Source organism: Spea bombifrons, chromosome 9 (genome assembly GCF_027358695.1).
Source record: "Spea bombifrons isolate aSpeBom1 chromosome 9, aSpeBom1.2.pri, whole genome shotgun sequence".
Taxonomy (NCBI): Eukaryota; Metazoa; Chordata; class Amphibia; order Anura; family Pelobatidae; genus Spea; species Spea bombifrons.
In genome coordinates, this window is record NC_071095.1 from 31,822,559 (window position 1) to 31,833,695 (window position 11,137).

At 40.0% G+C, this 11,137-nt stretch overlaps 1 protein-coding gene across 1 annotated transcript; it reads right to left on the reverse strand.

Annotated features, from left to right (window-relative positions):
- Positions 1–1,975: 1,975 nt before the first annotated feature.
- OIP5 (Opa interacting protein 5) lies at positions 1,976–10,950 on the reverse strand. Its single transcript, XM_053474447.1, has 5 exons — positions 10,844–10,950; positions 8,961–9,027; positions 7,414–7,536; positions 4,926–5,007; positions 1,976–2,065 (listed from the first exon to the last, which is right to left on the reverse strand). Exons 1-5 carry the CDS (start codon positions 10,947–10,949, stop codon positions 1,976–1,978), a joined length of 468 nt encoding a protein of 155 aa, XP_053330422.1. The 5' UTR covers position 10,950.
- Positions 10,951–11,137: the final 187 nt, after the last annotated feature.

Genomic DNA, 11,137 nt, shown 5'->3' on the forward strand with positions numbered 1-11,137 from the left:
CATATAGGGACGTTTAAGGCATTCAGGAGGCAGAGTGGCGTATAGAGGGTTAAAGAGGCATTTCTGGAGGCAGAGTGGCATTAAGGGGGTTAAAAGGCATTTCACAGAGCACTCTGCCTCCAAAAATGCCTTATGCCCCCCATTTAACACTCCCCCGCCCCCCCCCAAACTTACCGGTGCTTCTGACTTCCCTGTCATGTACCCGGTGCGGGGAACTCTGATCTCTGACAGCCGGGGAAGGTCTGCGCGATGGACGCAGACAACCCCCGCTGCTAGCCACACCTCCTTCCTGCTGCAGCGGAAGTTGTCTACGCGAATCGCGTAGACATCTACACGCTGCCCCAACCACACACCGGGGACTCAGAAGTACCGGTAAGTGCGGTGTGGGGGGGAGACAGGAGGATCCAGGTCCCCTGCAGCTGCGGGGGATCTGGATCTTAGTTGTCTCATAGTCAGACCTATTTGAGGTCTGATTATAAGATGACCCTGATTATAAGACGAGGGGTATTTTTCAGAGCATTTGCGCTGAAAAAACCTCGTCTTATAATCGAGCAAATACGGTATATGATGCATTGTTATTTTTCCCATAACTCATAACTTTACATTTTTCTGTGTTGAACTTCATTTGCCACTTGCCTGTCTCACTTGAGTTGTCCTCTCTGCCAAAATCCTCTTTGAGAGAAGCAACAAGATTACACTGTAGGCATGTGCCTGGCATGTCACGTAAAAAACAGTCAATTAACAACCAGTGACGTGCCTGGCACATCAATGACATTACACAAGCTTAGAAAGCGATCTAAGATCGCTTTCTTCGTTTAAATGGTGTTGCTGAATACCTCATAGATAGAAGTTATAAACTCTTTTAATTGTATAGGGTCTGTAAATGTTTGGATTTTCCCCTTGTTAGACAGTATGAGTTTTGTTGGGAATCCCCATCTTTATTTAATATCTGCATCATGAAGTTTCCTAGTACAGTCATCGAATTGTCTTCTGCTCATTTTTGTTGCAGCTGAGAGATCAGGAAATAATTTAAGGTCTTTGTATTTTTCTTCTTTTGACAGGCTCCTCTTAAATTATCTTGCAAAAAAAGTCATTTACATAATTATTATTAAACCGGACAATTATGTCTCTTGGAGCCTCAGCATATTTGGGATCTTTGGTTTGTACAAACCATGAAATCTTTTCATCGGGAATGCTCATAATGGATCCTCACTTATACACTCACTGGCACTTTATTAGGTACACCTTGCTAGTATCGGGCTGGACCCCCTTTGGCTTCAGAACTGCCTTCATTCTTCGTGGCTTACTTTCTACAAGGTGCTGGAAAAATTCCTCAGAGATTGTGGTCCATTTGGACATGATGGCATCACGCGGTTGTTTTTTTTCTTCAGACTGGAATTGTGTTGACAAGTCAGTGACCTTCCCTACCAGGAAAAAGTAACAGCAATTCGTCAAAAAATGCACATGAAACGTTACAGCATATAGCTTAGCTAGGACTAAACTCTGATGCTAAATCCCAGTAGCTTTAGAATGACACTGAAAAAGTGATAAACCTGCTACTACAGAAGTCAAGAATGTTATCAACCAAATTATTTTATTATGAATAAATGAAATACACATTTTGATAATCTAATACACACATTAATAAAACAAATACTTAAATATTGGTCAAATTCTAAAGCAGCACGCAAAAAATAGTGCTACAACAATATCAAATTAATTTGCCACTGATGGCTGCAACACGTGTTTCTTGCACAGATGGCCAAAACCGTGCAGAGGTTTATTTTATTCAGGCTTATACAAATTTTGACATAAATAATGCAGTTAATTAGGTCACTGTTGTAATGCAATTATGCTGAAAAGCATCATTAGTAACAGTTTGGTACATAACTTTTTAAGAAGCTTTTACAGACTCTTGAGGTTGAATCTTTGTGCCAGATAGTAATTTTACGTAAATAACTGTACCCAGATGTCATCATAATTTCACAGATTTCACAGGTAGGTGCCCCAGCTGGCAATTCAGGAGCTCTACTTGAAGATGGAGGTTTACTAACCCCTCTTTCAGCTGCAAAAAAATTAGTTTTAGTACTTGCGGTACACATAGCAGCAATTATAAAACACATTAACATCTACATTTTGTTCACTCCATTTAGGATTTAAAATATTTTTGTGCAGATGCATAGTTTGGTATACTGTAAAATAAATACTAAAAAAACACACTGAGCAAAATACACTGGGTCTGCATTAAAGGAAAATGGTCATTTAAAGTATTAAAGCTAAAATCACTTTTTTTGTAAAGTTATATTTTTATGTATTGAGGGAAAGTATTCATGTACTGCAAAAGAAAAGTGATTATGTCCCAGCACCTCACTATACACCTAACATCAGCAATTAAGAGTGTTTGTCTCAAAATGCACATAAAAGTGATGAACCAGAAAAAAATATATACTGAAGTGCACTACAGTGAAAAATCTAAAAACAAGGTTGAATTTGCCACCTTAATTTTGTTGTGATGAAAGATGTTTCTTGAATTTCAATATAAAGCAATACAAAAAAAAACAGAAAAAAAACAATAGCGTAATATTGTCTCAACTTAATAATTCTACTGATGCCATTATTACACACATGTATTCCTCAAGGATTGAAGTAATATCACAAAGATATAAGGATGGAAATGTCAGACATCACCACCTGGAGGCAATTCCAACTTCACTGGAAAATAATTTCCTCTAAATGGATCAAATGGAAACAGACATCAGTGCCAAAATTATGTATAGAAAGAATTTATAGTCCATAGAAATTAGTGATTCTTTTTCCAGGATTGATTATTTATTCCTTCCAGACACGTTTCTGCATAGGCTGTTGGATGTGTATGTTGGTCCGATAGTGGTGTCTGACTATGCTCCCACCTGGATGGACGTCAGATTGTCCAGTCCGTACCTGAGGTTTATAAATCGCTTTTGGATTGGGGGTATACTCCTTCTGAGTTTACGGCCTCACTGATCATAGTTCTCCTTGAACCGCACAGAGATCATACTCTGATGTCCTCAGAGTTTCCTTGTTAAACTAAGATCTTAAAGTTTTTGCCAAAATAATGGCCTCTCGTTTGTAGCCTCTCTTAAAGAAAATCATCTCCCTCTCCCAGACTGGGTTTGTGAAGGGTCGTCATTCTACACAAAATGTCAGAAATGTGGTTGGCGCTATTGTGTCCTCTAAGCTAAATAACAGTAAGAAATCTATTGTTATTAGCTGTGATGTGGACAAAACCTTTGATGGGATCTCCTGCTGCTAGCTTGTTCATGTTTTAAGTTTCATCATTTTGGGCTTCCGTTTATACATGTATTCGGGGCACTATACAACTCCCCCCATGGCACAGGTCACAGCGAATAATCTTAATTCTCACTGGTTTCCCTTGGGCAGGGGCACGCGTCAGATTTGTATTATAGAACACTCTATATATAGTGGATTTCAAGGGATTCCAGGTAGGAACTGCTAAGTTGAAGGTCGCTGCTTTTGCGGACAACTTCCTGTTTTTCTTTCACCCCATGTAGCGGTGGCAGGCAGACCGCCGCACGCAGCTGTCGGATGCCCGACCTCCCCACTCCCGGCAGGCGGATCTCCGCTCGCGGACACCGGGTTCCCGATCATGCGGTTCCCGGTACCAGATCCTCCTTGCCTGAGGGCCTTGCTGCTAATCCTCGGTTACCACACCTCAAAGTCGTGGAAGCGTGTCCGGTGTGGATTGGGCCTGGAGTTTTGTTGTTCTGGGCCCACAGTGGCCGCTTAATTAAGGACTTCCTTGACCCGAAAATAGGCCATTTGCCAGTGATGGAATAGAGTGGGCGATTGGCTCCAGATGTGTATGACCTGCAGTCATATTTCTGGAACATTAGGCATACCTTTTCAAATTACTGCAGAATGGGCAATCTTCGGTTTGTTACCGCAGGTTATGCGACCTGGAGTGTTTGGTGCCAAGTCTCTTCTCCTAGTCTTATCTGCTGTAAGTGTGCCAGATTATCTCAGTGGATCGCTCCACAACCACCCTCACTAGCAACGGCCCTCTCACGTTTACAATTCATAATTCGTATGGATTGGCTTGAGTCTGTTCTTTACAAAGAAAGTAGTTTTTTGGCTGCTGGTGGCCTTATATCACCATCGTTGATAGGTATACTCGCCAATCTCTTTTTAATGCATTTAACATCACTGAATTGTATTGTCAGCAAGTACTGAGAGGCCTTTCTCCCATGGTTGGGTTTTAGTGCTGTGCCTTTGTGTATTGCTTTTGATCGGGTCGGGGGGGGGTCTCGGTTGGGTATACGGGTGTGGTTTCATATCTTTGTGCCCTCCTATGCGACAGAATGTTGTTAATATTATGTTTTGTTATAGAGAAAGACCCATGTATTCTTGAAAAATTTGTAAATTCATAAGCAGATGGGTGATATACCCTGCAGATATCATATAGGTTAAACTTCCTAATTAGATGGTTTAACATTCCCTCTTTGTCAACTTTTTTATGTATCTCCACTTTAAGCATCTTCGCAAAGAATTACTGCTACTCCTCTTTCTTTTGAGAGATGATTTTGGGAAGCATATTCTGTTTTATGTTATACTGGAAACCAGCTTAGCTGGCTGGTTCTGTGTTAGTCAGGGAAGACTACTGTTTAGTAAGCCTCTTAAATAGGAGTAGGTTTTTCTTTGTATGTTTGTATGACTGAGTTGGTGCAATAAAAGCCTGAGAACATATTGGGTCTCCTGCTATCCCTGCTGCTCTAGAAGTGTCCTAAGAGGTACTATACCACAATATATAATACAAAATGCATATTAGAGGTGTGCAGGTGCTCACATCTATTGAAAAGTTCAATGGGTTATCAGGTGGCCACGTGGGAGCTGTGACAAAATCAGAAAATGCATTTTAATATAGCTACCTCTTTAATGTGTCCTCCTAGGATTGGGGGTTTTATGTCCAACTCAAGCCCAGGAAATATTTTTCGGGAGTTTAAAACATAGCTGTATGAAAAGAATAAAAATATTACACATGATTATGCTGTATATTTCTTTGCTTACTGAGTATTTTTTTTTCTATGTTTATTTTAACCCCTTAACGACAATTGCCGGTCCTGGCACGACACGGAAAAGCATGTGCTTTACGACAATTGACGTGCCAGGACCGGCACGTCTTTAAACGGGTGCAGAAAGCGATCTACTTTCGCTTTCTGCACCCAAAAAGCGTTGCTGAATGCCTCGACCTCGAGGCATTCAGCAACGTCGCGATCGGCACGAAGGGGCCATCTCTGGCCCCTCCACGGGGCTTCAACATCCGCCATACTTTGTATGGCGGCGGACGCCCGTTTTAAAAGTGTTTAGGAGGCGATCAACGATCGCCTCCTAAACTTAAATGGTGTCGCTGGAATGCCTCGATCAGGAGGCATCCAGCGACACCAAACACTTACCTTTCGATGGGCTGTGACCGCTCCGGAGAGCGGTCACAGCCGCAGCTGCCGGTGATCTTCGCCATCAACCAAGATGGCCGCCGCCCTGCAAGAGAAACAAACAAGTTTTAAAGTTCGCTAGACAGTCTCCAGACCATCTAGAGAACTCTGGCTCCACTTGCAGGTTGAATACAGGTACTGCATTCACCATGCAAGTCAATGGAGCCCAGCTTTCTAATCACAGTGTGATTAGTAAAAATAAATAAAAAAATAAAATTAATAATAATTAGAAAAAAATAGTAAAAAACCAGTAAAATGTAAAAATCATTTCCCACTGATGTCACTATCAGGGGAACCTCCAAGTTGAAAAAAAATGTTAAAAAAAAAATTAAAAAAAGGCAAAAAAAAAATAAAATATATATATAAAAAATATATTTTTGTGAGCAAGTCCTAAAATTAGCATATTAGCTTAAAACAATTCTCGCATGGAAAGAGTTAAAATACTGGCATATTAAATGCCCGTGGGGTGTCTACTTTTAAAAAAGGTATGATTTGATGGGGTAAATTGAATTGGCCGGGTTCAACAATGTCCCAAATAACACCGGGGGAAGGATGGCCACACATCTAATTTCCAATTAGAAAAATGCACACGTACCAAATGTGGCCTTTTAGTTCCCCCAAAAAATGACAAACCCATGCATGTGGGGTATCACTGCATTCAGGAGATGTTGCTGAACCCATTATGGGGTGTCGTGTGACAGCGGCATATACCAGGAGCTGTAAATTCATGCATAAAGTAGGTGTGTGTGTGAAAAATACACACACAAAAATACTACTGCAAACTTTGAAAAAATGCTGGTGGTAAAATGTGTGCATGCAAAGAGTTAAAATACCAGCATTTAAAATACCCTGGGGTGTCTAGTTTTCAAAAATATATGGTTTTGTTGGGCACACTGAAATGGCCCGGCTCAAAGATGTACCAAATAGGGCATGGGCAGTGGATCCCCAAATGCCAAAGTTCAACATTGAAAAATGTGCATGCCCCAAATGTGGCCCTTTTGCCCCCAAACAGCCAGGCAAAATCATTCATGTGGGGTATCACTGCGCTCAGGAGATGTTGCTGAACACATATTGGGGTGTTTTGTGATAGTGACATAAACGAGAACATTTTAATTCATACCTGAAGTAAAATGTGTGTGGCAAAACACATGCAAAAAAATGACTACCATAAAGTTTGACATAGGCTGCTGGTAGAATAAGTGCATGGAAAGAGTTAAAATACCAGCATTTGAAATACCCTGGGGTGTCTAGTTTTCAAAAATATATGACTTGATGGGGTAAATTGCATTGGCCGGGTTCAAAGATACCCGAAATGGCACATGGGGGGAAGAATTACCAGATTTGGAAAAAATGGCTTTGAAATAGCAAAACGCTACCTGTACTTATTGCCCCATAATGGGTAGAAAAAAGCAAAAAAACATAAAAACATTGGGTATTTCCAAACTCAGGACAAATAGTAGCATCTATTTAGCAGGTTTTTTCATTACCTTTTATAGATGAGTAAAAGATTTTTCAACTAAAAGTTAGAAACAGTCATTTTTTTCTAAATTTTTCACCATATTTTATACTTTTTTTAATAGTAAATAATATGATACAATCAAAACAATGTCATCTAAAGAAAGCCCTTCTTGTCCTGAAAAAAACAATATCTAATGTGTGTGGGTTCAGTAAACGGGAAAGAAGAAAATTACAGCTAAACACGAGCAGCGCAGAAATGTTAAAAAGGCCATTGTCACGAAGGGTACAAAAAGTAAAATCAGCCTTTGTCACGAAGGGGTTAAACATGTTGTCTATTTTAAAGATCCAAAGATCAGATGATTTGCATAGGTGTAGGATAATTTAGTATATAATGTGTCATATTTACCTACAATGGTCTGATTTAACACGTTGGGGGGAAAAAAAAAGCATTGATATTTCTACTTACCAAGTAATCTGTTCTTTCTGTAAACAAAACAGACCACGTAGGCAGGAGAAAATCCTAAATGCTGTGTACATAGTGAAACCGATACGCGTTTCACAGGATCTGCAGTGCAAGGGATAGTAGGCACTAAAAAAGAACGGAGAAGACGTTGTCATAGGTGGTTAATTCATTAAAACAAAAGCGGGTGGGAGTTCTGCTTTCGATGCTCTCACTTCCCTATTTATTACGAAGGGCCAATGCTGGCGAGTTTCTCCGGTAAGAAGGGGCGAGGGTGCCCTGCATAATTCCAAGTAATAATTCCTGCAGCATCAGCTCACTGGAGTTCGTGGTGCTAGACTGGGGCATAGCTACTTTTAAGACCAGCAGCCTCCAAATGAAGTCCGGGGGTCGGCTAGATATGCAAGACCACATTTTACGTGTCCCAAATATAGGACATGGGCACAGACTGACCAGATTTTTCAAATTACCAAAAATGCACAAAGGTGGCCTTTTACCTCCTAAATAGTCCAAAAACCCACGCATGGGGGGTATCACTGTACTCAAGAGATGTTACTGAACGCATATTGAGGTGTTTGACAGGTACATATACCAGGAGCGCTGAATTCATACCTGAAGTAAAACATGTGTGGGGAAATAAAACAGAAGAAAATATACCGTATTTGCTCAATTTTAAGACAGCCCCCCAAAGCCTGAATATAAGATTACTCTATAGGAAAAATGTTTTACTAATAAATATTTAGTCATATGTAAATTTTCATTTTATTAAATTTTCAATTTAATAAAAGGTATGATTGAGAAATTATTTTGTATTTATTTCCTTTTATTTGCCAGCCTGCCCCCGTTATGCACATCTGCCCCACAGCTTGCTACTCTGCCCCCCAGATATGCCTTATACACCCCTATATGCCACCCTGCCTCCATGATATGCCTTTTAACCCCCCATTATGCCACTCTAGCCCCCTCCCCCGAAATGCCTTTTAACCCCCTTTATGCCTCTCTGCATAAGAGAATGCCTTATATCCCCCCCATATGCCACTTTGCCTCCCCCAACTTACCAATGCTTCCCCAGACTCGTTCCTCTTACTTCAGACTCCCTGATGTCTGGCGGGGGCAGACGTCAGCGCAATGCTCGTAGACAACCTCTGCTGCCTGTTATTTCTGCTGGGACTTCTATGACGGAGCACCGGCGTGATGTGACCTGACGGAGCACCGGCATGATGTGACCTGACGGAGCACCGGCGTGATGTGACCTTCCGGCGCTCCATCATACAAGCCCCCAGAGGAACTGTCAGCAGCAGCGGAGGTTACCAGAGAGGGGAATCTAGGTCCCCTAGATCTTAGTCTTATAGCCAGACCTCTATTTGCTCTGGAAAAAAACCTTGTCTTATAATAGAGCAAATACGGTAGTATATAATCTCATATACATAAATGTCATATTAACAAAAATAGTTTAAAAAATATAATCTGGAATATGTATTAATACACAGAACAAACGTGTAATAGAACGTCGTATGAACATGTAATAACTGCTTAAACATCTAAAAACTTACCAACCATTCAGGTCACCATCCAACATAATATGTAATCCTTTATCCATAACAACTTCATTCGTGACCCCTGCATGTAAATAATTAAAAAAAGCTACAACTCAAAACTTTATTTGCACAACCATATATTAACACTATATATTACACACTATGGTCTATAGTAAGCACAAACTAGTTTTTGTAGCAAAGAATAGCTTTATATATAATTTACCAAGTTTTTTCATTAGCCTTTTTTAATTTTTCACCATATTTTATTTTTTTTCTAGTAAATTAGATAATATGATCAAGAGAGCCTTTGTCCTGAAAACATATAATTCCTGGAGTGGTGAGAAGCTACTATTCTTCCCACTATTCAAAACGTACTGCTGGGGCCAATCTACATTATATGTGATACATAGAGATATTCCTACTTTTACAGAGATGAACCAACAAAATTCTACACTCTGGTTTCCGAACAATATCAATCTGAAACTAACAGCAGTTCCTTAATATGACAACGTGGGGTTTTTGAACCTTGTAATCAAAGTCCAAATGCCACAGCCATCACTTCATTCCATCACTTCCACTACTTTTCAGCCAACTTGTATCACAATATCCCTACTGGACATTACTTACCCATTAGGAATAACTGTACACAACTCTACAAACGAAAGCAGGGCCTATTATGTTGCTGTAATAACACTTAATCCCTTAAGGACCAGGCTGTTTGTTTTTTGTACCTTTCGTGACAATGGCTTTTTTTTAGCACTTTATCGGCACTCGTGTTTAGCTGTAATTGTCTTTTCTCCATTTTAGTGTACCCACACAAATATATATTTATATCTTTTTTTTCTTTCAGATAGGGTTTTCCATCACCTTTACCCACCATACCTTATGTAATGGTATTTCTTGGCTACCCCAAGCCTCAAGTATGGACGGCTGTCCACGAGTGGTGATCTGGCTATTGCATCTCTTTCCGAGTTTTGTCTAAACTGTCTAGTACAGCGGGCAATTACTTTCAAGGGATCCATGTATAAAATTGATATAGAGGCAAAAGGTGATCATTGTTGACCTTATTGGCATGCGCCTACCCAGAATCCCGTGTGGTTGTGACAGCACCATGAGATTTCTGAGGGAAAAGCAACCCTTCTGGCTTGTCTGGTGTCTGTAGGTGAGTGTTTAATAATGCTTCTACTCTTAATTTTAGTGTAATGGTATGTGTGTGTGTGTGTATACATGTAAATGATTGGGGTGTTGGACAGTGACTTATTCCAGAAGTTGTAAATTCATCCAAAAAATTTGCGTGGGGAAAAAAAATGACCACAAAACTTGACTACAGCTGGTAATAAAAATAGTGCCTGGAAAGAGTTTAAATACTAGCATTTGAAATACCCTGGGGTGTCTAGTTTTCAAACATACATGGTTTGATGGGGGGGAATTGAACTGACTTCAAAGATGTCCTAAATAGCACATGGAGGCAGAATCACCAGATGACACAAACGGTTTTGAAGTAGCGCAAAAAAAAAAATAAAAAAAAACACACAAAAGGGAAAACATTGAATATTTCTATACTCGTGACAAATAGTAAAAGTTGTAAGTAATTTTTCACCATATTTCATACTTTTTTATGGTAAAATTCTATGATACGATCAAACTAATAATGGCATTCACTGAAAGACCTTCTTGTCCTGACACTCCCCCCCCCCCCACACATATGCAGGTTCAGTAAAAGAGAAAGAAGAAAAAAATTACAGGTACACATGAGCACTGCAGAAAAGTTAACAGCCATTGCCACGAAGGGGTTAAACGGAAGCAAACCTTCGTTCTTAAATATGCACTTCGTTGTTCGTATTCAACAGCTACAATTAAGTCCGGTTAATGTCACGTTTCCATTTTTCTTTACTCACTCAGGCAAGCGATAACCTTCAGACTATCGTTTGTCCCACATACACTTAGCGAGTCTCCAAGAACAGTACAGCAACTCCTGCACATGTAAATCATATTCTCTGACATTTTTGTGTGGCGCTTGTGTATATATCAAAATATATATAAAATAAATTTTATGAGGGAACGACGTCTGAATAACTCTTCTTCACGCACCCAGCGAACCAGTAGCGCAATTCTTACAATCGCCTACTACCTATTAAACACTAAGGCGCTGTCTGATTGGTTAAGGAAAAAATAAGCTACGAATGGAATGG

What these genes read in the sequence shown, in the direction of transcription:
- OIP5 (XM_053474447.1), bottom strand. Translation starts at nt 10,949, where the DNA reads ATGTCAGAGAATATGATTTACATGTGCAGGAGTTGCTGTACTGTTCTT. An exon ending in GATGGTGACCTGAATGGTTG is followed by an intron (nt 7,537 to 8,960) that starts GTAAGTTTTTAG and finishes GTTCTTTTTTAG; the next exon opens with TGCCTACTATCCCTTGCACT. An exon ending in CAGAAAGAACAGATTACTTG is followed by an intron (nt 5,008 to 7,413) that starts GTAAGTAGAAAT and finishes CTTTTCATACAG; the next exon opens with CTATGTTTTAAACTCCCGAA.